At 46.9% G+C, this 26,541-nt stretch overlaps 1 protein-coding gene across 4 annotated transcripts in view; it reads right to left on the reverse strand.

The window, feature by feature from the left end:
* Nucleotides 1-3,007: 3,007 nt before the first annotated feature.
* Nucleotides 3,008-26,541, reverse strand: part of LOC148477205 (uncharacterized) — a 40,030-nt gene continuing 16,496 nt past the window's right edge. For 2 of the 4 annotated variants that reach the window (XM_088457075.1, XM_088457078.1), the window contains exons 6-8: nucleotides 26,126-26,232; nucleotides 22,651-22,741; nucleotides 20,028-21,348 (exon numbers count right to left, since the gene is read on the reverse strand). In XM_088457075.1, the coding sequence (XP_088313201.1) occupies nucleotides 21,232-21,348; nucleotides 22,651-22,741; nucleotides 26,126-26,232 (315 nt within the window). In that variant the 3' untranslated portion in view covers nucleotides 20,028-21,231. Of the gene's footprint in view, nucleotides 3,707-20,027; nucleotides 21,349-22,650; nucleotides 22,742-26,125; nucleotides 26,233-26,541 lie in introns of those variants that run through there. The other 2 variants (XR_015872533.1, XM_088457077.1) reach the window with 2 other exon arrangements.

Genomic DNA, 26,541 nt, shown 5'->3' on the forward strand with positions numbered 1-26,541 from the left:
ACCAATAAAATTACAATTAGTCAGTGTGATAGGCAAAACCAGTGATAATGGGCACGATTCTGTTCTACACAATGTGAATAGCGCCGGGAATCAGCTTTGCGCCAGGAAGTTAGGTCGGGGAATGCCTGTTCTCGCGCCTAAAAACCGAGCCTTCCCCGACCTAACATCGCGATGGCTTGAATAGCTTCGGGAGCTATCTCCCGTCGCTATTTACATCGCGCTCAATTGAATCGAGCCCCTTGACTGGCAATCAAAACGTCGACTAAAAGAAGCGCAGCCCTGTCAAGCATCACCTAACTGAACCTAATGGTGACATATAAGCACAATTTACTTCATTTAATCTTTGCTGAATTTATCAATAAAATCTTTATGGCCCAGGGGTGCCATGGGAAAAAGTGCTGATACTCTAGGGTGCCATGATTCGAAAAAGTTTGGGAACCACTGCCGTAGGTGCACGGCTTGTAGGGGGACCCTTCACCACTGCAGCACTTGCATAGTAAGCAGTTAGTTCTAGATCTCATTTCTAGGTACGAGGCTGAAGTTGGCTTCTTATTCGGCCAGCTTTTTGTTCAGAACAAGTTATATTAAAACAATTACATTTCAAATGTATTTTGCCTGTCACAACACGGTTTTGGCCATGAAGTAGGCTGGCAAAGTTACCAACAATTACAATTTTGATTAAGTAGCTGTAGTGTTACAAGGGTTAAATAGCTTTGGGACACAAATTTGACCCTTGAAACCAACAGGTGGGGGGGGGAAGTCACTTACATATGACCTACTTCTAATTTGCCTGGCCTAACAAAGTTTTGGGCATGAAATAGGCTGACAAAGTGGGCACAGGTCCAAATTATACCATTTTGAATAAGTAGCTGTAGTGTTGCAAGGGTTAAATAGCTTTGGGTCACAAATTTGACACTTCCAAATAACAGGGGGGGGTCACTTACATGTGACCCATTTGTATTTTGCCTGGCCCAACAAGGTTTGGGCATGAAATAGGCTGGCAAAGTGGGCACAGATACAAATTGTATTGATTTGAATAAGTAGCTGTAGTGTTGCAAGGGTTAAATAGCATTCGGCCACAAATTTGACGCTTGAAGCCAACAGAGGAGGGTCACTTGCATATGACCCATTTATATATTGCCTCGCCCAACAAAGTTTTGGGCATGAAATATACTGCCAAAGTGGGCAGAGGTACAAATTGTATTGATGTGAATAAGTATAGTGTTCCCACTAGGCTGTTTATCGGTGTGCCCCGCTAAAACAGCCTGTCCTGAGCCTTTCCCACCCGCAGGCCGCAGTGTCCTGTGGGTGAGAAAAATTGCGGTGAACGATCACCACCGGGTGAATGGACGCTATGCGCACAGCATCTTTTCACCGTGAGGGGAGAGCTTGGTGGAATCCCAGCACCTCCTTAAGTGCTTGGCCTGCACCAAAGTGTGACAAATTGGAGGCATGTCACAAGGACATGCCCCTGCCACCCATGTCCCCTTCAGTTTGCACAGAAGCTCCCTGCTGGCCCCCTCGAACATTTTTGCCCGCAGTCTTATCGGCAACACTAGAAGTAGCTGTAGTGTTCCAACATTATAGCTACTTATTCTAAGCATTGATGGCTACAGGTGCTGGATTCTATCATTAGCATCGCTAAGCACCGTAGCTGCCTTACTTTAAACAGGCCGGCTCCTATTCGAGACTGGGATTGTAGTTCAATGGCGGGAGATCCCTCCTCTGGATGGCCGTTTATACTTAACTCACCGGGGACATCACGTGTTGACTAAGAATATTACTGCTTACAAGGAAACACAGGGTTCGTTTCCCCACCCTCCCATTGAGACCCCCTGTTCGAAACCTGTTACTCTCGGCGTCTGATTTGGACAAGTGAAGCTGTACACCAGATGTAATTATCGGCGTTTCCAAGCCAATCAAAGACCAAAAAGTTTTTTCCATTCTGTGAGTGCAGACTGCATATCGTCTGATAAGATATCTACAAATAACTTTATGTTCAGCATACATTGTGATTGAATACTAATGCTAATTACTATCTACTGAACTCAAGTTGTTACATACTGCTACTTATTATATGACATCTAATATTAATGTTGCAGTTTGACTGAGATATGAAATTCCAAATTGTATAAATTGTCCACATGGGGACCTCATCACATCATCTGTAAGGAGAAAACAAAGTCCGCTCCTGATGATGTGGTGAGGTCCCCATGCGGACAAATTATACATGTGCATAAACCTATTCAGCACAGATAGTCTAGAGAAGGATTTCTTAAGGCCCCATACATGGTAAGATCTTTTTACCCGATATGGACAGTTTCGACGGGTTGAACTGACCAATCGTATGAAAAAGTGTTTTTTGTGTGTTCTGCGAACCAGATGCGCGTCCAGGGCCGTCGTCTAGTTGGATCACAGATCAGATGGTTTAGCAGAGAGATCTCAACCGATCGTGAACGATGTGGCACACATCGTATTTACTTTTGTTCATCTGCGATCTGACGTAGGATCTGGGATGTCCCTGTCCACTCCCTGCCGCCATTTTGTTTCACACGACGTGGAGAAGAGAACAAGCAGCATTCTTTTGATCCTCTGTCCGGAGTTGACGTGATCGCGGTGAGTATATACTGTACATCCCTACACTATCACCCCTGCTCCACATGCCGCTGCACCACCAATGTGTCTATATCCCTGACCCACCTATGCATGCCACTACGCCACCCATGTGTCTATACCCCTGACCCACCTATGCATGCCACTGCGCCAATGTGTCTAGACCAAAACATAGACTCCCATCATTGTACCTCTGAATATAAGCAAATCTTGTATTCCCCCTTTACAAATAATTATAAACCGCAAACATTTTTTAATTCAAATTAAAAATGATAAATCATAGTACATTTAGTGAATTATTTCTATTGAAACAAATAAAACATATAAACTAATTTTAAACTTTCAAACATAAAAACATTAAAAGGGTACAAATATTTGTAACTATATTTCAATCAATTAGTTTTTTTCAACAGGAATGACAAGTTTGTCTGAAAAGAAATTCCTAACGGAATTTATTGAGCTGTACCACCAGCATGAATGTTTGTGGTCTAACAAAAGCTCTGATTATCGAAAACAAGCACAAGAGAGTTGTTGCAGTCCAGGCGCTTCTCGAAATAAACAAGAGCTATCATGAAGAGGCGGATCCAGATTTGGTCAAGAGAAAAACACAAAATTTAAGATCAGTCTATGTCCGTGAAAATCGGAAAATAATCGAATCTCAGCCATCCGCAGCAGGGGCAGCTGATATATACTGCAGTACACTGTGGTATTTTGATCTCATTAAATTCCTGCACGAACAGGAGCCACAGCAACCATCACAGGCCTTACTGATTGACAGTGTTCCTGAGGAAGCTGGTGGGGACAACCTAGAAAGTGATCAAGCGTCCTTCAGCGAAGTAGTAAGTATAATCTAGTTTTTGATACACTACATTAATTTTTATTTACAAGTTCACATGCCAACCATAGTTCATTAACGTATACTGTCCTTCTTCCACGATACTGCCCCCCACAATGTTGCAGTAGGTTATATATTGCTCCCTGACCTCTTTAGCGCTTGCAGTTTCCCGTCTATTGCTCCACCACAGTTCGGGAAGTTCCATCTACGTTTAAATTCCTCTGCAATGGTCTTCCACTACTCCACCGTTGTTGGGAACTAGAATAAAGTCAAAATGTAATTAAACATTTGTAAAGCCTTCCATTAATCAATTCTGTCTTTCCTCCAACACCGAACCAAATCCCTCCCAAAGTGCAAGTAAGGCAGATGGGAGTGAGGTCTCACAACCTACCCCTAAACGCCGGAGATACCTGCGCAAGAATCCAGTTACACATGACTCTCTAATAGACCAGGTCAAGCTGGCATTAAATAAACCACCGTACATGTATGACCACCTTGCCACACACATTGCGAGTAGTTTACGCAAAATGGTGGATACGCAGCAAATACACGCCAAACGTATTCTGTATGAAACAGTAATCCGGGGGAGATCCCAAAATCTGGCCAGCACGGCAAGGCTCACTGATGACCCAGTCCCCCAGACAACCATGCAGCCCTGGTATGGCCCATCTACATCCCACAGTTCACCCCGCATTTACCCTCCACCAAGTTACCATTCCACACTACAAATGGGGCCCATCCCAGCCTACACCCCATCCCAGTTTTCAAACGCCACAAACCAGTAACCCCTCAGCAACCTCAGGCGTTGTATATAGTGCAATGTTGGCGGAGGATGAACAACACACACTATTTGTATAATATGTAATTAGCAAATTTACTAATGTATCAGGCAGTTTTTTCTCACTCAATACCTGCTGCATGGTATGGGGTGCGGATGATGCGGATTGGGCAGGTCCACTAAGCGCATGGCACAAGGGCAGATTGTTGTTTGCCGGGGCCTCGATCTGCAATTACGCCATGTGCTTCTTGGCCTGTTCAATCCGTCATCTGATGGATTGAACGCCCAATACCATGCAGCTGGTATTGGGCGACAAAGAACTGCCTGATGTTGAAATTGTTATATAGTTTAATATATAACATTTGTTTTTGGTAAACAAATTAAAAAAAAAAAAAAAAGAGAAAGAAAAACTGGTGCACTGTCACTCGGGCGTTGTCTAATATAGAGACTTGCTGCTGACACCAGAGGGATACCTGCAAATCACCCTCAAAAAGAAACAGAAAATACAAATAAGGTGTCTGCGCTAATCACTATATAAAAACATAAGCTGTTAAAATTATAAATATATTATTATTTTATTGAGCATATGAAAAAATGAACTGCAGTTCAACTCTAAAAACATATATAAACAAACATTAAATGAAAAAAGAAATTAAATGTTGCATTAATAATCTAAACACATACTGTTTCCAATAAATCATAGGAAAAAAGATATAAGTTTTAAACTCTATGTAGAGCCTTGATGGTAATCAGCATATACTGCTATTGGCAACCAGAATGATATCAATCTGTAAAGTAGGTATAGTCACTCTGTTGAAACCTGATATAGGGTATAGTGACTCCCTAAATACCGGAACTGTGGAGCTAATAAAATCTTGGTATGTTGTATATAATAGCGGGGGGTCCCCAGACCAAAACCCACAGTCCAGTATCTCACCTGTCCCAGTGGACTCAAAGCTCCAAAGACTCCCTAGGAACCAACTGCTCCTGCGACACCCAGACAAATAGAAACAAGTAGGTGTGATGTTGGTCCCTGTGACCAGCGCCGCTCCGGCGGCTAACTGCAGGACTGTGCGTAGCTCCAATTACTCACAAGCAGGGAAGTCGTGCAGGATGGTGAGCCGTTCGCGCCTCAGCGACTCCCAATCAGGCCACAGGTGGTGAAGGCTGGACAGCCTGCCTCTGTGGGGATTCCCCCGTCCAGCGGAGGCAACAGGTAGCAGTAATGATGGTCCGTACAAACAGGCTCAGCAATGTCCGTCAGTGTGTCCCAGCAACACTGGTGGGTAATTAATATGCAGGTAGTGCAAATCACCAAACAATGTTCCACAGATGGAATACAGCAGTGCAGTTGGTCAAGAGTGGGAAAAGCAGTCCAGAGAACACCTTGACATGTTTCTACCCTCTTGCAGGGGTTTTTTCAAAAGGTAATGCAATAACAAAAAACATGTTGGTTTTGCAGTTATGTTCAAATAATACATTTAAAAATGTATATATACTACCATGTTGGTTGATTTGCTTTAAAAAAACATTAATATAACAAAACAAAAAAAATTGACACTAAATTAATGATTAGAGGTTTTTTTATTACTTTACAGTACTGAAACTTTATGACTTTTCACAATGGCCTCACAGGTGTCATATTGGTGTCCTGCCTCTGGATATAAGGAGTCACAAGATACAACAACTCATGGAAGGTGGCGTTATCCATACGCTGCAAGTTGCGATAGTCCTCCAGATTATTGTCCCTAATACAAGCTTAGTCAGCAGGGTCATATGGTACAACGTTCAGCAGGGTAACCTCACTAGTCCCACTGAGCAGAGTGTGCAAATATCTTAAAATGGCTGCTGTCTTTTTAAGCCCTCCCCTATTGAGATTCGAGGAGATGCATTGTGTGGTAATTTGCTGCATATGATCTATCATATACAATTTCAAATTGGGTACGATAGATCAAATCGTATGGTCTCATGTTGAATCGTTGCATTTTAAACACAAATCGTACAGAGGCCCTGATTCAGTGCCGGACGCTGACGGAGCGCTCGCTCTGAACCAGGGCCGTGTTTTTTTTTTTTTTGTAGAACGGCCTCCTGGCCGCTCGCATAGCTGTGGGTGACCACTCACAGCTACAGCGAGCGGCCATGATGACCGTCGGGCTTGCGACGAGACCCTCGTGGTAGGGTCTCGTGGCTGCAAGCCCCAGAGAGATTTCGGCTCTAACAGGGCCGAAATCTCTCCATTGACACAATCGTGATGTCAGTGGGGCCGCCCCCAAACGACAGGCATTCTCATGGGAACGCCTCCGTTTGGGTAGCCACGCCCACGGCCCGCCGACCAAAGGGGGCGAACTGTCACTCAACATCGACAGCTCGCCCCCATTTGGTGCGAGACCAAGAGCAACGGAGTGCCCTTCGCTATCCGGGTCTCGCGCATGCGCACGACGGAGCCGGCTCCGTCGTGCGCATGCGCTCTGGGCCACCATCAACCCGGTTGCGAGCGCTCAGCGCTTGCGACCGGGTCTGAATCAAGCCCAGAATCTGAAGGGAAGAAATTTCAAGGGAAATCGTATGCGACATCAGATGTGATTTCAAATCTTACCGTGTATGGGGGCCTTTAGCTCACGCAATGTACAGGAACTACATCCAAGTGGTTTGCTATTAAATATACTGCTAACAATAGGAGATTAATATATATGAAGTTTTGTTTTAATGTTATTGTTAAATATATATGTATATTATAAACTGATTTACTAACTAAGGCCCTCATTCAGAGCCGCTCGTTAGCGGCAGTACGCTCGTTCCGAGCGATGTTCGCACATCTGCGCATGCGTACGGTTTTTAGTACGCATGCGCGAACCAGTCAGTGCGGCCGAAAATAGTTTGTACGCTATATAGCGAGTGCCTGCTATTTTGAGTGACAGAATGAGGCGTATGTGGGTGGTAACAGGGGAAGGTGCTTGAAAACGGGGGAGTGGAATTCGAACGCAGGCGGGCTTAAAGGTCAAAACGGGCGTTTTAAGGGTGTGCATAATTAATCCAGCAGCGTCATTGATCACGTCACTTGGTTTTTTTAAAGTCAGAACTGCTCGCAAAATAGCGGTTGAAAAAACCAACCACAAGAATAGCGAGCAGTTCATACGCTGTACGATGTACTCGATTAATCTAATAGCGGACATGACGTATGGTGCGAGCGACCAGGGGGCGTTTTTATCAAATAAACGAGCGTATGTTTTGCTCGCTCGTTCAGACTTAGAGGTGTGAACAGACTGCAATGTGCGAACGTATCATTTGAATAGCCACCCCTTGTTTTTGAACGAACGACCGCAAATAGCGAACGGCTCTGAATCAGGCCCTAAATTGGCGTCTTGATCGTTCATTCTACCATATCCAATAGAGATAGTGATACAATCAGTGCTTGGTACCCAGTTTGTAACTAATATGGGCTTACTATCCAGAAAGCCAACACCCATATTATGGTATATAAATCAAGAGCTAGACAAAGGCTCTTCGGCTCGTGCATGGACCTGAGACTGCAGTAGGGTGCCTGCAATGTATATTGAACTACTGGGCATTGTGAAACGAGGGCTCCCCGATGAAGATGAACTACATCTTATGTTGAAGATGATGAACTACTGGTGTCATCTGAATACCTAGACAAAAGTTAAGTATACTGTATACTTTGTATGTTGTTTGTTACTTGTAAATAAAGTGTGTTCATTTGTACTCACTCAAATGGTCACGTGTGTAACTAGTCATTTCGATCAGAACGAAACCCACCGTTATGCACTCTTCTACTGCAGCGCAGAATCTTGTTTATGTTTTGTTCTTTTTGCGAGGTGGGCAACACCTGTTTGCTTCTGCAGCAGGTGTACAAGTTTATTTATTTATCAGCAGAGAGGTTGAAACAGACGCTGAGATCTCAATTGAGAATTGTGCTGTAGTAAACCAGGTGCATATGCTGCCTATGTGGACATGTGAATATGTGTACGGCTCTGCATTGTCAAAGCAATACACTATTTTAGTAATTTGTGCCCATTTTGATACCACCAACTAAGGATGGGTCATGGAAAGCAATCATCGGTAGTACCATTATTTTTAACATTGGTCAAAAAACATTTAGGGGGTCATTCAGACCCACTCGCGAGCGGCAGTACGCTCGCAAGTGGGTCGATGTTCCCCACTGCGCATGTGCACGACGGAGGGAGCTCCGTCGTGCGCATGCGCGAGACCCGGCGAGCGAAGGACTTTCCTTCGTTCGGAGTGTCTCATCAAAGGGGGCGTGCTGTCGATGGTGACTGACAGCACGCCCCCTTTGGTGGGCGTGCCGGGGGCGTGCCTGCCAGACGGAGGCATTCCCAAGGGAACGCCTACCGTCTGAAGCCGGCCCCACTGACATCACTAGTGATGTCAGTGGGAGTGATTTTGGCTCTGATAGAGCCAAAATCACTCCTGGCCTTGCGGTTGAAAAACCCAACCGCAGGCTTTCACTCGCAGTTCCGATGGTCAAGACCATCGCAACCATCTTTTTGCACGCTCGTATATGCTGTGGGTGGTGACCCACAGCTATACGAGCGTCCAGGAGGACGCTCCATATTAATGGAGGTGGGCCCTGATTCAGAGCGAGCGCTCTGGTCAGAGCGTCCAGCTCTGAATCAGGGTCTTAGTCCACAGATGGTTTCCAATGTTTCTAATTATTTGAAGTAACCTAGCTAGATTAAAAGAGTGCGCTACATTCTGAATGGTCCAGACTGCCCTATAGGTCATGGTACTCAGTATGTTCTCAGCACTTTCCACTTCTGCTAGTAGTGCTGTTAGTAGGATGGGTATATCAGATACTGTTTAAGGGGGTAATTCAGACCCACTCGCAAGCGGCAGTACGCTCGCAAGTGGGTCGATGTTCCCCACTGCGCATGCGCATGACAGAGGGAGCTCCGTCGTGCGCATGCGCGAGACTCGGACTGCGACAGCCAAGCTGTCGCTCCGGGTCTCGCACCAAAGGGGGCGTGCTGTCGATGGTGAGTGACAGCACGCCCACTTTGGTGGGCGTGCCTGCCAGACGGAGGCGTTCCCATGGGAACGCCTACCGTCTGAAGCCGGCCCCACTGACATCACTAGTGATGTCAGTGGGAGTGATTTTGGCTCTGATAGAGCCAAAATCACTCCAGGACTTGTGGCTGGGAAACCCTACCGCAGGGTTTCCGTCGCAAGTGCGATGGTCAAGACCATCGCAACCATCTTTTTGGACACTCGTATATGCTGTGGGTGGTCACCCACAGCTATACGAGCGTCCAGGACGACGCTCCATTTTAATGGAGGAGGGTCCTGATTCAGAGCGAGCGCTCTGGTCAGAGCGTCCGGCTCTGAATCAAGCCCTAAGTCACTAGTTTGAAAAGTTTTGATGTCTTCAGTTTAGCGAGGAGGATTACAATGTTTCGTCACACAAGGTGTGATTTCCATCAATTTCACTTTCTGTTTAGACTTTAGTGCGCAGTTGACTTTACCAGTTTTATAGTTTGTAGCAATAACAAGGAAATACAGGTACATAAGCATTCAATAGCACAAGTTATTGCTTGGAATACCAGAGGGGATGTGTGGCTTTATCAGGAAGAAACCAGCTTTTTATATCTCAACAAAGCAGTGCCAGATCGTGTCTGTGTTGAGAGTAGGCCAACTCCCACCTCTGCCAAGATGTGACTTCCAGCTGCTCCTGAGTCCAAGGAGGGTATTTACCAACGTTCTGCTCTGCTCAGGCTCCAGTATAACTGCAGCTCCTTTTGATGTACACTCAAGATATAGGCCCGTATTCAATTACCAGCGAAAAGTCCCAGACTTTTCGCATTCCAGAGATTTCACCACCATCGCTAGTTTTGCCTACAGAAAAGTATCGCGCTAGTCACCGCTTTCGCCCTATTCAATTGCAAAGGACACGAGAAAGCGTCTCAGCGAAACTCAAATTGGCAAAAAGTGCTGTCAGATTTGGGAAAATCAGCCCGACACCCCCCAAAAGATGCACTGACATGGGAGATCACTATGGATACCCCCGAATAGCCCTGCTGAAGGTATTTTGGGTGCTTAAATGCTGTCAATTGGTGCTCTTTAGCGTCTTTGCACAAGTGGTGAAGAATAGCATTTAGCAGTTTTTTGGGGGGGAAAAATAAGTAATCCCAGCAAATTTGCGGTACATGAAAATGGGTGCAAGCATGGTTAAAAATCTCTAAAGTGTATTTTTAAAAAACGCACCTTCAGCAAGCACCTGCAATCAAAAAAACAGCTTGGGCATACTTGGGTGACCCCCAGAGTCTATTTCGCTAGTTATTGACTTTGTCCCCCAACTTTCGTTTTGGGGGCGAAAAAAAAAAATCAAAGTACTTTTTTGTTCTAAAGTTTATTTTTTTTATGCAGTTTACCTTTGGGGGACTGTCCCAAGGCTGCAGGGGTGTTCCCGCAACTTTGCACCCCAAACCCCCAATTCTGCACTTTTTTCCGCCTCCTTTCAGAGACGAATCTTTCCCGCTGGTTACAAGGCGCAGACTTTTCGCACCAGAGAAAAGTCTTTGGAATTGAATATGGGGAAAAGTTCTTGCCTGGCGAAATTACGTCACCGGCGAGAACTTTTCGCCGGCTAATGAAGCGTTATCTTGTCTGCCTCTGGAAGACGCCAAAACACACCAGTTTGTAATTTTCAGATTTTCCTTGGAGACATCACAAATCTCTCTGCAAAGCTTCTGTACCCCGCGAGCTCCATGATAATTAAGTGATAATACAAAGGAGCAGCAGGTTCTATCTTCTTCAGTTGAGGCCGCCTGTTCAGTTAGGTTTAATTTCCTTCCCACTTCTGATAATATTGAATGGGAGGTTTATTAATAGTTAGTGGGATCTCGAATATTGTTTGGTCCTTCAATATGCAGCCTTATTCTTCAAGCCAAGGGTGAGTCCCAAAGAGCTGGGCAAAATAATAATCAGACTTTTACCTGCTCACTGCCTATGTATCTGTACCAGTGGCAGTACTAGAGAGTGGTGGGCCCAGGTGCAAGAATATGCTTTGGGCCCCCCTATGCAGTGCCCCATGTAGTGGTACCCTATATAGTGCCCCCAGTAGTAGTTCCCTGCTATGCAGTGCCCCCAGTAGTAGCCCCTCCTATGTGCAGTACCCCCAGTAGTCCCCCCTATGTGGAGTGCCCCCAGTAGTAGTCCGCCTATAGAACAAACACACAAAAAAAACACTTACCTGAATCCCCCGTTCCTGCGTCCGCTGCTCCTCCGTCCTCCTGATCCGCTCTGCACTAAGGGAGAGACGTCATGACGTCTCTCCCTTCACCCACTGTGGGAGCCGGAAGGTGGAGCTCATGAGTGAGCTCCAGCCCGACTCCCTCCGTGGATGCAGCAGCCAATGAGTCTGTCTGACTCTCAAAGGCTGCCAAAACAAACACCGCCGCCGGGTAGTACGAATGTACTACCCGGGGCCGGCAGCAGTGTTTGTTGATGTACTGCAGACCGCACTCCCTGCGGTCCGCACTACACTGGCGGCGGGTGCAGCGGCGCTGTTGGCTGCAGGGCTATGGGCCACTGCACCACAGCGGGCCCCAGTGCAAGCCACGAGCTGCACCGCCGCTAGTTCGGCACTCTTCGATTGCACTAGATATCTGATGTTTGAAAAGTAACAGTAACAGTGCACATGTTCAGCACATTCTACACAAATTACCTTCAGCTCCAGCGTATCCACCCTATGCTGCTGGTTTGGTATCCTCAGTCTGTTGCAGCTGCTGACATAACTAAAGAGATTCACCTGACATGCTTATTACATCTGTATTCCGGTAGAAAGCTAATCCCCCTACTTTTAAACTGTACTGGTTTATGGTATTGTTATACCCATTAAAGTTTTATATTTAAATACTACACTATATATGCAATTTTGTTTTACGTGGATAACTGGAATTGAGAGGAAGGCTGCATACTAGGTGCTGATAAGGTGATGGGTACAGGATGCCAGCGCTCGGGATCCCGACAGGGTTAGGCTACTGACACTTGTCAGTCAGTACCCTAACCCTCCCTCCACCGGTGCCTTAACCTAACCTACCCCTTAGTGCCTAACCCCGGTACTTATCTTCGGGATTCCAGCAGTCAGGATGCCGGCGACGGAATTCTTGCAGTCGGGATATTGACCGCATCCCGTGATAAGAAATACTTAAAAAAAACTGTGAAACGCTGATGTAAAAGCTTATTGAGAGTAAGCAGAAAACCTATAAGGACCCTTTATCCCATGTGTGGCTTTCCTTGCTTCTGGATCCTGGTATAATCCTATAACTCAATTTCTTTATATCACCATGATTTCTAAAAGTATTACACTGTTTTTTGTTATTTTATTATTTTGCATGAAAACATCTGAGCTCTGTTTACTGTAGGAGGGGATGTCTGCTGGGCTGGCCGATCTCTGTGGCCAGCAGTGAGCGAGACACACTGGAGAAAGATCCAAGAGTGCAGAAGGACAGGAGACCCCTCTGAGATTGGCAACTGCTATAAAATCATCTCCCGGCATCCCTCCCAGTGGGTGATTCTGACTGGTTGCTTCAGATGCGACCACGCCAGGCAAGTGGTTAAAATGTCAGCTCTCAGTAGGGTCATCTCCCCTGTTTGTCTTTGTAATGAATATCCATCAGTTTTGTACATATGCAACTTGCTGTTTTCTCTATCCACTAAGTACAGCACCCTTGTGGCGCCATATAAAACAAAATATAAATATATATTTAGAATGCAAAGATTAAAATATCAAACCGGGACTGCACCAAGATGTGCGTAAAGCAATAGTCTGAAAATTGTCTTGGCTTTCAGATTGTTATCTGTCTTGGGTTTGGCATTTTAAGGGGTAATAAATATTTGAAAACTTAGTTAAGTTTTTGTTTTGTCCTATTTTAGAATGGTAACCGTAATATACATAAAATCCAGTGCAAACATATTTTAAAATGGGAAAGTCAGGTAAACTTCTTCATTAAGAATCCAGTCTACCTACATTGTAAGCTATAATGATTACCTACAGTTTGAGATACTCCCTGTCCTCATCCCTGATCCCAATATTTCAGGTACTTGTATTCTTCAGCTGCAACACCCTGGACTTTCATCAGCCAGTTGTCACACTGAATGTATTGACTGCAGCAATAGTTACTTTCTACTTCAGGGTCCATAGGGTATCCACAGGATACCTTGGGGTATAGGTGTGACGTCAGTCGCAGGGCACCAAAGAGTTAAGCTTTCAGCCTCCCAGGATGCACTGGGTCCCCCTCCTATACCCCGCCCCCGAGCCAAGGCACCTCAGTTTAGTTTGGTGCCCGGCCGGAGTCGGGTGCACCAGTTGGAGTGGGGGCTAGAAGAGCCCCTGAAGCTTTTTCTTCATGCAGCTGTGGCTGTACATCTGGATGAACAGCATGGACAGTCAGTCCTGACGTCCATGCTGTCTTCCCTACACCCCGCCGGTACCAGAACGCCGGTACTGATCCGGGGATGCTGGTGGGCATCTGGGGTCACAGCTAGCGGTGACCCCAGATGTTCCGGACCATGGCCGGATTCAAGGGGGACAGAGGTAAGCAGCGGGGTCCTGCGGTGGGTCCCCGCTGATCACATGGTCCTAAGTCCCCAGGCAGGGGGCTCCCTGGGGACTGGCTGCAGCGTGGAGCCAGGCGACCAACCTGCGCTTCCACTACCCCCTGGGACAGCGGACCGCAGCAGAGCGGTAGCGCTGCGGCGTCCCAGGGGTTAAATGCATGCCAGGGGAGCGCGCCTTCCCTGTCTCACAGCCGGCGCCTCCCCCGCTGCACACAGCCCTCTCTGCACTGTGCTGACTGGCCCTGTGTCAGCGCTCCTCCCCCAGGCCAGCCTTCTCTCTGCTCCTCGGCGGCCATCTTTTCAGAAGCATGGTGAACGCTGCTGGAAGCCTGCATTGGAAGCATCGTGGTCTGGGTCCCCCTGCATACCTCTCCTCCGCTGTGGTCAGTTCTGTGTATGCAGCGCTGTGTCCTACCAGGCCCTGTGTCTGTGTAGTTGAGTGATCAGCGCTGTTAGTGCAGGAATTGATTTTCTTTGCATTGTATGTGACTGTGCTAGCGCTGCTGCCTGTAACTTTTCTTCTCAAGACTGTCAGCTTTATTACTGTCCCTGTTCTTTCTGCTAAGCCCTTGCGGTGCGGTGCCGCAGGGTGGTCTCTCGCCTATTTAATATATAATTGGTGAGAGGGGTCACATACGTGGTGCCATCATGTCTGAAAGTGATTTTCCCCTCCGGCTACAGTGTACCACGTGTAAAGTACCGTTAGCGGAGGGGGAAGGTAGCGCGGAGGGCCTTTGCCGGCAGTGTTTGTCCATGGCGCGGCCTCTTACGGTTACAGCACCGGTACAGGAGCCGCCCTGGGCTTGTTTCGCTCAGGCGCTAACAGCTTTAGTGGGCCAGTTAGCTCCGCAGCCCGCGTTTACTCCGATGGGTTTGTCCCAGCAGTCGGTGGTGTCGTCACCCATGCAGGGTTTCCCACGACAATTGGTGGTACCCCACAGTCTCCCTATTTCCCCGCTCCCGGTTTCTCAGGAGCCAGCGTGGGTTAACTCCCTGACGAGTTCTGTACAGCACTTGTCGGATGTGTTGCAAGGGGAGTCTGTGATGCGGCCTCATAAACGGCCGGTGGCGTCTCTGTCCGCTCCTTATGAGGATGACGAAGGGACGTCTGATGATGGGGAGATTCTGGATCCTTACGATCAGGAACCTCTCCATACTAAGGACGCTGATGCTAAGTCCAAAGTATATATTCCTGGACTTATTCGGGCAGTCCGCACAGCCTTGGTGATTGAGGACGAAGTTCCCCCAGCGGCTAAGTCTAAGTATGCCTTTTTCAAAGACGTGAAGGGCGATGCCACAGTCTTTCCTCTTTCGGGTCAGTTGGTGGACCATTTAGAGGAGGCGTGGAAACAGCCTGGCAAAAGATACCAGCCGCAGCGACGCCTGGCGGTGGCTTATCCGTTCGCGGATAATTATTTTGCTAAGTGGGAATCCCCTCCACAGGTGGATTCTCACGTGACCCGTCTTGTCCGTAGTGCCACATTGCCGATGCCATCCATGTCCTCCCTTAAGGATGCTACGGACCGCAAGGTGGAAATCTGCCTGAAGTCCGCTTATTCCCTTGCGGGGGGGGCAGCACGGCCGGCTATGGCCATTTGCTGGGTTGCCAAAGCGATGGAGCGCTGGGCGGATTCATTAGAGGCTTCTTTTGATTCCGACTGTCCGGCCGAACAGGCGGAGTTGATTGGCAATCTCCGTGATTCGGCCACCTACATCAACGAGGCGGCTCTAGACATTAGTACTCTGGTGTCTAGAATTTCTTCAGCAGCGGTAGCTGCTCGTCGCACCTTGTGGCTGCGATCCTGGAAGGCAGACGCAGATTCCAAGAAGGGTCTGGAAGCGTTGCCGTTTACCGGAGAAGTTCTCTTCGGTCCGGATCTGGATAAGATTGTGGCCACGCTGGCGGCAGCCAAATCGGCTTGTCTCCCGTCGGCCGCTGCTCCTTCTGGTTCTGGACCATCGTCCTTTCGGTCATCTAGGGCCCAGGGCAGGCCCAAACCACAGTCGTTTCCTCGTCAGGCTGGCCCTAGGAAATCGGTCAAGCCCCGGAAGCAGGCATGGAGTACCAGACGTCCGGCCCCCAAGCCAGATGACAAGCCTGCGGCCTGACGGTCCGGGCCTCCCTTTGGGGGATCCCAGGGTGGGAGGCCGCCTGCTGCAGTTCGCCCAGTGTTGGTCGGTCACTACGACAGACACTTGGGTTCTGGAGGTGGTCTCCCACGGGTACGCCCTCTCCTTCCGGCACAGACCCCCGGCTCGATTCTTCACCACGGGTCTACCATCAGACCGGAACAAGGCTACGGAGCTGCGGAAGGTATTGCACACTATGCTCCAGGCTGGAGTTATAGTGCCTGTTCCATTCTCCCTGAGGGGCCAGGGTTTCTATTCAAATCTTTTTTTGGTACAGAAACCCAATGAGTCATATCGTCCGATTCTCAACCTCAAAGCACTCAACAAGTCTTTGCGGGTACCGAAGTTTCGGATGGAGACCCTACGGTCCATCATTCTGGCGCTGGAACCTGGGGACTACATGGTGTCATTGGACATACAGGACGCTTACCAGCATGTCCCTATTCTTTTGCGCCATCAACAGTTCCTCAGGTTTGCAATCCGCAGCGACCACTTCCAGTTTCGGGCGTTACCGTTTGGCCTGGCGACAGCATCATGTGTTTTCACCAAGGTGATGGCGGTCATGGCGGCTTCTCTGCGGCTGCAGGGAGTCCGCATGTTGCCGTACTTGGACGACCTGTTATTGGTGGCGGGATCTCCAGAGCTCCTGTTACGCCACTTGGACCTGACCATTGCCCTGCTGCAACGGCACGGCTGGCTAATCAACTGGCAGAAGTCCACTCTAATCCCGTCTCGGAGGATTCTGCATCTTGGAGCCTTATTGGACTCGGGACAGCAAAAGATCTTCGTGACGGAGGAAAAGATCTCTGCTTTACAGTCAAGGGTGCGCAGTTGTCTGCGCAGCCGCCGGGTGTCTCTACACTCGGCGATGAGGTTACTGGGCTCCATGGTGTCGGTGTTCGACATGGTGGAATATGCCCAGTTTCACTCCAGACCTCTGCAGCACCTGATCCTGTCAAAGTGGAACGGGCTGCCTCAGTCTCTGAAGTCCCAGACGATTGTGTTCACCCCGGAGGTTCGCCTGTCCCTTGCTTGGTGGTTACAGACGACCCACCTCAGCGAGGGACGTCCGTTCTGGGTTCCAAATTGGGTCCTGTTGACAACGGACACCAGTCTTCGGGGCTGGGGAGCAGTTTCGGGTCCATATCTGTTCCAGGGCAGGTGGACGCCGACAGAAGCGGAGCTTCCAATCAATATCTTGGAACTCCGTGCGGTCTTCAATGCTCTCCAGCAGGCACATCGGTTTCTCCAGGGTCACCCGGTACAGGTCCAGTCGGACAATGCTACCACCGTGGCCTACATAAACAGGCAAGGAGGAACCCGAAGCCGGGCGGCTCTCGTAGAGGTGTCTCGGATCCTGGTTTGGGCGGAGCGCAATCTTCCGGCCATATCAGCGGTCTTCATCCCGGGAGTGCTCAATTGGGAGGCAGACTTTCTAAGTCGCCAGGACGTTCATCCGGGGGAATGGTCCCTGCACCCGGACATTTTTCAACTACTGGTGGACAGATGGGGTCTTCCAGAGATCGACCTCATGGCGTCCCGGCACAACAACAAGTTGCCGGTGTACGGGTCTCGCACAAGAGACAAAGGGGCGTCTCTGGTGGATGCTCTGTCCGTCCGGTGGACGTTCCGGTTCGCATACCTGTTCCCTCCGGTCTCCCTTCTTCCACGGGTAATCCGGAAATTCAAACAGGAAGGAGGGACGCTCCTGTTGATCGCTCCTGCGTGGCCCAGACGGCACTGGTTCTCAGACCTTCAGGGTCTGTCCGTGGACAGTCCTCTGCGGTTGCCGCTACGACCGGACCTCCTGTCTCAGGGTCCTTGTCGTCACCCGGACCTGACTCGGCTGTCTTTGACGGCGTGGCTGTTGAGACGGCCATGCTGAGGTCCCGGGGGTTTTCCAGCTCTGTGGTGCGTACCATGTTGCGAGCTCGGAAACAGTCTTCCGCGAGGATATACCATCGCGTGTGGCATACGTTCTTCCAGTGGTGTCGACCGAGAGGTTATGCACCGCGGGAGTTTCGTCTGTCTCGGATTCTCGCCTTCCTGCAAGCGGGACTAGATCATGGGCTTCGCCTTGCTTCTTTGAAGGTACAGGTTTCGGCCCTGTCTGTCTGGTTTCACCGTAGGATTGCTACAATCACGGATGTGCGCACCTTTATGCAAGGTGTTGTCCGCATTCAGCCGCCCTTTGTTCCACCTGTGGCGCCTTGGGATTTGGCTGTGGTCCTGAGGGCTCTCCAAGGACCGCCGTTTGAACCACTGGGATCAGTGGATCTTAAATGGCTAACAGCTAAGACTGTTTTCCTTCTGGCTATTGCTTCGGCCAGACGTGTTTCTGAGTTAGGGGCTCTTTCTTGTAGACCCCCTTTCTTGGTTTTTCATGGGAACAGAGCAGTGCTCCGCACTCGGCCCGAGTTTCTTCCCAAAGTTGTTTCCCAGTTTCATGTTAACGAGGAAATCGTTGTTCCGGCCTTTAACCCGCCGGGTCTTTCCGTGGGTGAGGCCTCTTTGGATGTTGTGCGGGCCTTAAGGACTTATGTTGACCGCACTTCTTCGTTTAGGAAGTCGGACGCTTTGTTTGTCTTCTATGGCTTCCGTAAAAAGGGTTGGCCTGCTTCAAAGCAAACTTTGGCAGCCTGGATCCGTATGGCTATTTCTGAAGCTTATCTTCATGAAGGCCTACCGGTTCCTCCTTCTCTGAAGGCTCATTCCACTAGGTCTGTGGGTCCTTCGTGGGCAGCTCGACGTGGTGCCTCTGCAGTCCAGATCTGCAAGGCTGCTACGTGGTCCTCTGTCCATACCTTTGTGAGGTATTACAGGTTTGACACCTTCGCCTCTCAGGATGCTTCCTTCGGGCGGCGGATTCTCCTTTCTGCACAGGAGCGTCCCCACCCTTAAAGGATACTGCTTTGGGACATCCCCAAGGTATCCTGTGGATACCCTATGGACCCTGAAGTAGAAAATATGAGATATGGTAAGAACTTACCCTTGTTATCTCTATTTCTACGAAGTCCATAGGGTTCCACAGGACTCCCGCCCTGTCGCACCTGTGCTGCAGATGGGCTTTGCTCTGGTCACCGGTTTTCCGTCTCCCTCTGGTGAGAATGTGATTCTTGTATGTGTCCAGATCTTTGTTCTCTCTCTTCCTTCTCCTCCTCCGGCCTATGGCTTGGTACGTAACTGAGATGCCTTGGCTCGGGGGCGGGGTATAGGAGGGGGACCTAGTGCATCCTGGGAGGCTGAAAGCTTAACTCTTTGGTGCCCTGCGACTGACGTCACACCTATACCCCAAGGTATCCTGTGGAACCCTATGGACTTCGTAGAAATAGAGATAACAAGGATAAGTTCTTACCATATCTCATATTATTTTCATCCTCTAGTTATGAAGCACCACTTTATTACATAGAGTTGTATCCCATGATACAAGTAAATTACATATAACAGAGAGAAAATATAGCCCTGTCCAAATTATTTTACTACATCAAGGTCTGGTGAACAACTGATACATAGGGGGGAATTCAATTAGGAGCGAGTACAATCACCTGGCCGAATCTGTGCGGCACTTGCCGCGGGATCTCGCTCAAAAGTGTTCGCTACCCCATAAGGTATCGAGCCCTTTTGAGCAAATCGGCCAGCCAGGTGAAGGGTGCGAGATGGGCTGCCGTTGCCGGCATTTAAATGCTGTGGTAACAGCAAGTCGCACCCTATGCCTGTAATTGAATTCCCCCCAAAAGGTTCTGGATGTTTTTTGGAGCTTTATGTGGAAAACCTTTGATCTATCTTTTTTACTGTTGGTACAGATGCAAGGAAAGAGTACATGGTGTCAGACTGCCATTATGTAAGAAATGTCTGGACGTTTTATTAGTTTACATTTTAAGACTCACTTTGCAGGACAGACAGGGTCTATTACTAACATGTATGAGACTAAGGGGTCTATTTACTAAGCAGTGTTAGGAGACAGAGTGAAAAGTGATAAGGTGCCAGCCAATTAGCTCCCAACTGTCATTTTTCAAACACAGCCTGTGAGATGACAGTTGGGAGCTGATTGGCTGGCACCTTATCACTTTTCACTCTGTCTCCTAACACTGCTTAGTAAATAGACCCCTAAATGAGTTAAATGGTACTCCGCTAGTAAATTGCCTTCATAGATTGGGTGTATATATGCTTGCGTGGATTATACAGATCTTCCCAGAAACCTGGCTTAAACCTTTCTCCTACTTGATTCAGAAGCATTATGTATGATGTGAATATCTATGCACAAGTAATATATTTAAGGATAGGAATTATTCCAAGATTTTAGGATATCAAACCACAAATGAAAATTACTAATATGTGATTGTGGGATCATAGTTTTCTCCCTGTAAACTTAATGTATTTAACCCTAAGGGACAATGTGAACTATTACAATATATATGTGTGAATGGTGCAACTTGTACTTGTGCACAGACCAGTTTCTATATTAGGGTAAGTGACTGTTTAATAAGCAAAAGTGAATCTACATGTCCCAACTACAACTGTACAGTTAAAATGAAAGTCTAGCAGATCTTCTAAATCTGTAGGCTAGCTTGTGGTTGGTGCATGAAGTTCATTGTTGCACCTACCGACAGATTGCCGGATCTGCAATGGTGTATCAGAAAATCAAATCGGCGGCCATCGATGTTCCATGATCCGTCGAGGCATCTGTGAAATTCTCCATGTTAACTTTCACCGATCTGCAAATCACGATCAGATTTTGATCGGCAAATCTGTGAAATCCAACATGTTGGATTTCACCGTGGCGGCATCTCAGGATCGCAGGAACACGTTAATCCATCGCTAGCACATGGGCCCGTTAAGTCTTTAGAGTTTTTCTGGTGCTATGAATGTAAAATTGAAAACCCAATTGTTAATATTTAACCAAGTCATATGCAGAAAATACAAAGTTTAAATGATTAAAAAAAAAAAGTATTTTCTTAAGAATTTAGAAAAATAAAAATCGGGTTTGATAGGTGTCTGGCAGTTGTATAATGAGTCTATTTCCAGAAACAGAGGATAAGGGTATATTTACTAAAGTGCTGGTTTTTAGAAGTGGAGATGTTAACCATAGCAACCAGTCAGATTCTAGTTCTATAAGGTGCTAGATAATTGTTAAGTAGAATCTGAATGGTTGCTATGGGCAACATCTTCACTTCTAAAAACCCTGCACTTTTGAGAATTCTGGGTATATTTACAAAAGGATCAATTTGTATTGTTCACTGGGATGCAGAAAAAGAAAACACACACAATGCTTGAGGCTCTTCTATAAAACTCTGTACAAATGAATGTCACTAAGAGACTCCTGATCAGTCTCTGATCCTAATAAGATATCTGGATCCAGCTCAATTTCTTCCACCCACTGATTTAGTTGTATGTTTATCTGTGAAAAAAAATACCACATTGATATACTTGTGAACTTGGCTCATAAAATCTATTTACTGTAAACAGCAAATAAACATTATCCTAGAACATTATATATTCTTTTCATGCATGATCACCTCATAAGTATACGAAGATACTATTAGACATACTAATGCTTTTGTTAAATTCAATCTGCCTAACTATCAATTCCAGCATTCAGCACACAGCTACTGTATCTGTGCTTTCACTGACACTGTTGCATCCCATGTTTCAGTGTCTGTTTCACATGTGCAAAACAGATCTCCTCCACCCCCCCCCCAGCAGTGGATGCAGCAGTCTGTGGCCACCAATATCACTGCCAAATTTGCACCCCAGAACGCAGCAAGAATGGAATTCGGGAGAGATTAACGTTAAAAACCTCTGCTGAAGTTCCCCACTGAGCTTTATTGCTGATATCTACACTCCAAGTAGTGTGCATTAGCGGGTATATTTGTGTAACTAAGTGTTTTGGGGTCCAGTTGCCTCATTTAATAGGTTGTGGCAGACAATAGGTGTATATGGGTGTAAGAGAACGGTTTTGGCCGGATTCAAACAATCTGTAACCTGTTTGAAAGGGGAAGGTGCTGAATCCTGTATAACCCTTTACAGTAAACATCCACATCACGGGGGCATCATTCATGACAATATGGTTTAGGGAAGGTGGTTCCATGAGGTTCTGCTTATCATGGTAAGGGGTTTGTAATAATCCCCTTAACTATTTTTGTACATATTTTCTTTAAAGCCTTAACACATTTAAGAAAGGGTCTTTTGTTTTACAAATTGATCTGCCTTTCCTGTACTGGAAAGAGGCTTTAAGCTGGGTACACACTGACAGATACATTGGCCGATCAATTGATCGGCCAATGTATCTGCTGCCCGTCGGCCAGTGTGTACCCGGCGTTCAATGACATATCGCATTGGCTGTGCTGCACAGATATGTCTACAGACATATCTGTCCATCGGCAGGTGTGCACGGGCAGTCTGCAGACCGCCCGTACACACACAGCAGCAGCCGTGACGAGGGGGGCGGGGCAGGGCAGTCCCCCGTCCCTCCCACCGGAACCCGAGGGCACAAGCAGATGATGGCCGTTCAGTGTGTATGAACGACCATCATCTGCAGATATATCTATCAGGTGTGTACCCACCTTTACTCTTCATGAAATTGTGCCTTCACAAAATTAACAACTCTATAAAAATGTATGACTAATATACAGGGAAGATTGATGTAAAACAATTGGAATGATAAATAGGTTTTATTATAATGTAGAAACATGGAACTGACCTGTAGTTTGCTGAAGGATTCTTTTAAGCTTGGTACCGTCACAATGAGGCACTCCTTTTTCCTTATGTTTTCACTCATAAATATCCAGGTTCTAAAGTCCAACAGATGAAACAGTAAAATTAACTAAAACAGAGCAAATGTAACAAAAAAAAAAATTAGCATTACCGTTCGTTATAAAACATCTTCTCAACCACCAAAAGAAAATCTACATCATGTTCAGCTTGACCTTAATGCAACAAGACACATAGCTAATGTTTCAGAAAATAGGTGAGAGGGCATTTTACATCTTCAACACCAAACTGGAAGTAAATGCATTAGTGTGCCTGGGTGCATTTTCTTAAGTCTGTTGGGTATCAGTAAGACACAAAGATCAATGTACTGCGGTAGGGTAAGATCACTGGGGATTTCAACCATGAAGTGTATGCTTATATCATAGTATTTTGGGGAACAAGCCAATCCAATGGGGTAATTTTCTGGGGTTGCTCTAATTGAATAAATCTAAACGAGGCATTCACTCACAGGATAAATTTGTCATGGGTGTGGAGATGGAATTGCGGGCTATTCAGTGGTGAGCCTACGCCCAAATCCGGCTGATCTTTTGCACGAAGGATATGGCAAATGTGCATTATCATCAGGCAGAACATTACATTTATTAGTAAAATTAATCAGAATAGGTTGTTCTTGTACACTGCAATATGTATTGTAGTGTACAAGAACACAAGAACCCAAGTAATATCCATCCTCTGTCCACAATGCAAGCACTGTCATTATTTCCTATTCAATCAATGCTTTGCAAGATATCTACATAAATGACATTACAGGTGCAGGTAAGTTCAAAACATGAAACATATGTCAGCAGTATAGAACACATCACATCCAGTGCTCAGGCATTTCTCAATAGAAATGCAGCACATCAAAACTATCCTTGATAGAACATAACAATAATGTCTGTAGCAGAGTCCATGGGGCCATCTTCTGCTCTAGCCAGACTGGAAGTGTGGATCAGGGCTGTAACAGCTAAACCCAGCGTCACTCTCCCTGCCAACCCCTGACGTGAACGGCAGCCACCAACTTCACAGGTAAGGTCCTCCATGTCAGTGGACAGTGCCCAGTGGAAATATGATGGGAAAATAATACTACTGATCGAGTGATATGTCACTCATTGTAGCTCTATCACTGCATCTGGGGAAAATGGGATTTGTATACTTTAAAACCATTTATCTGCCCTCAGCCAGTAGCCCCAACCACCTCTCCAATACTGTACTGACCTAAGCCAAATCAAAGCTAGGACTAAGGGAGGCCCCTGCCATTGTGTAAATGGATTTATTTGTGCTATCCCTTAATATAGCAGCATACAGAATCAGAGTGGTGGATTACTTTGCCAGGCAAGCTTTGGGAGCATCTTCCTTAGGCAGGCAATTCACATTTCACTAGGTAGGAGTCCTCATCAGGACAAGAGGAAAGCTCAAGGTCAAAGTCTTCAGCCACCTTCCTTTGGGGGAGGATACATTCGGTCATCAGTTCTTTTTAGAAGTGGTGATGTATTCAGTGATTCTTTCCAAAGACTATGAAACCATAACCACACCCTACTGATCCCAAGCCACATTTGTCAGCCCCCCTCTACTCCCTCAACCTAAAACAGAGTAGCTAAGTCCCAAAACACCATTGAGACCATCCAGGAAGAGAAGTAAATGGGCCAAGCCAAAATACCTGCTAGAAACCCATCCGCTACATACCAGGATATGTAGGTGCTTCAGGGTCTGTGATAACTCACAGAAAACGCCATCTCCCTTTGTGGGGCTATAATGACAGGCAGCCGCACCCACCACGAGGCACTGGTGAACTTGCACTTACCACTCTAGTGCAAACCCCTCTGCCAAGGGTTAACAATTTCTTAAAGGCCAAGACCCTAATCCAGGAGGAGAAGGGAGCCACTTATCTGCAAGTTACGCCTCTCGTGAGCCATCCAGTGCCCGATGGCACTGGATGGAAAGAGTAACCTTACCACTATATGGAACAGAAGAGACTGGGGTCCCGCCAGAAACAGTCCTGCATTGGGAGCAAGCAGGAGGAAATACCATCCCCATTACCTCGTCAGCCCACCTTAGACATCATACAGCACATGTGGGTAGAAATACAAAAAATAAAATAATAAATAGGCCATGAAAATTAGTGCCCATCTCCGTTGGGCACTTTAGAAAAGCTGATGTTGTGGCAGCTTACCAGGAGAGTAGGAAGAGTGTGAAGTTCTGCAGAGAGAAGTGCCCAAGCTTCTGTACTGCAACTCTATATCACAGGGTTTCTAGAGTACCCCATGGATGAAAGAGAAAATAAGTTATATAATTAAAGAGTGCTCAGCTTCAGTGGGCACTTTGAAAAGAATTCCCATTGAGCTATGGGGGCACAGAGGTTTACCTTATTGAGTCAAAATCAAAATTGTCCAAGCTCTAGTGCAGCACCAATATACCCGTGTTTCCTGTGTGTGTCTCCCCGCATATGGATGAATGAGAAAATAGTAACGTGTCCTTTACTAGTACTGCAGTCTGGTAAATTACAGAAGCAACTATGGACCAGATTCAGCAGCGGACACAAATGCAATCGCTAACGAATCGCAGTTGCTAAAATATGCTAATGTTTTCCAAAACACACCCAAGCATAGGGGGATGCCTACTGCTGCCTTCTCACATCCGTACGACGGCGTGCAACAGCGTAAACAGCAGTACCATTGACGCACAGCAGGCAGCCATGTGTCATATGTGGCAGGTCTGACCAGCCACAGACTCGGCAGCTCTCCTGCTGCTAAAGAGATCGCAATGCCTAATGTATGCACACCCATGAAACAGCGTTTAAACGGTCAGACACGCCTGCACATTACTAACCACTTCCCCTTTACCACCCCCAAATGCTGACTCTACCTGCCGCTCACATTGCGAGTGTGTCCTCTTTGTGTATGTAATCGCTGCGCGTGCGCAGTGCAACTTACACGTATGCCCAATGGCAAATAATCGCTCAAACTGCATAAACATCGCCATTGGGTCCGCTGTTGAATCAGGTCCTATATTAATGATGCATGAGAAACACTGTTTTGAACAGGTTTGCTTTATAGTGTAGTGGTATGCTTAGAGTCATTCTGTGTACTCCAAGGCTAATGGTGCAAAATTGTAAAGGATTTCACATTCCACATGACCAATAGGCAGAACAAATATAAAATGCAAATTTAGCCAATTGAAAACAGCGATATAAACAGGTGAGAATTTGTACATTGCAGAGAACTCTTTGTCTAAAGGTGTCTTTATTTCTCAAACAAACATCTAGAACAAAAATACAGCAATAAGCAGAGCTTGATATACAGCAAATATAAAAATCAATAGGCACAATCTAGTAATGGAAGAAACAAACAAAAAAAAGCAGGTTGGAAGCTCTCTCTTTACCACAATATAAGTACTGCTGCATATAATGTATAGGGACAGATTACCTTATTTGTTCCTCCACGTCCAGGAAGTATTCAAAAACGTTATTTAGTACAACTACATCAGCATGGTGGAGAAGAGACTGATGACTGCAAATATCTGAATGGTATATCTGTGAGACAAAGAAGAGTTCAGACAAGGTACTGAGGAGCTAGCAGGCCTGGCCAAACTATAGCTCTCCAGCTGCTTTGAAACTACAAGTCCCAGCATATCCTCCCACCGATCAGCTGGTAAAGCATGCTGGGACTTGTAGTTTCACAGCAGCTGGCGAGCCACAGGTTGGCCAGATCTGAGCTAGCGCAACAATGATTGCCTGGAGCCAAGCAAACCAGCTAGTGTACCCATTGAGACGTGGATTGCTTGGCCAAAGGTCTAATAGACCCGATAAGTAAAAAAATATTAACAAGGCTTTGTTTTGCCA

This window comes from Taudactylus pleione, unplaced genomic scaffold (genome assembly GCF_031769625.1).
Source record: "Taudactylus pleione unplaced genomic scaffold, aTauple2 ptg000737l, whole genome shotgun sequence".
In the NCBI taxonomy this organism is placed as follows: domain Eukaryota; kingdom Metazoa; phylum Chordata; class Amphibia; order Anura; family Myobatrachidae; genus Taudactylus; species Taudactylus pleione.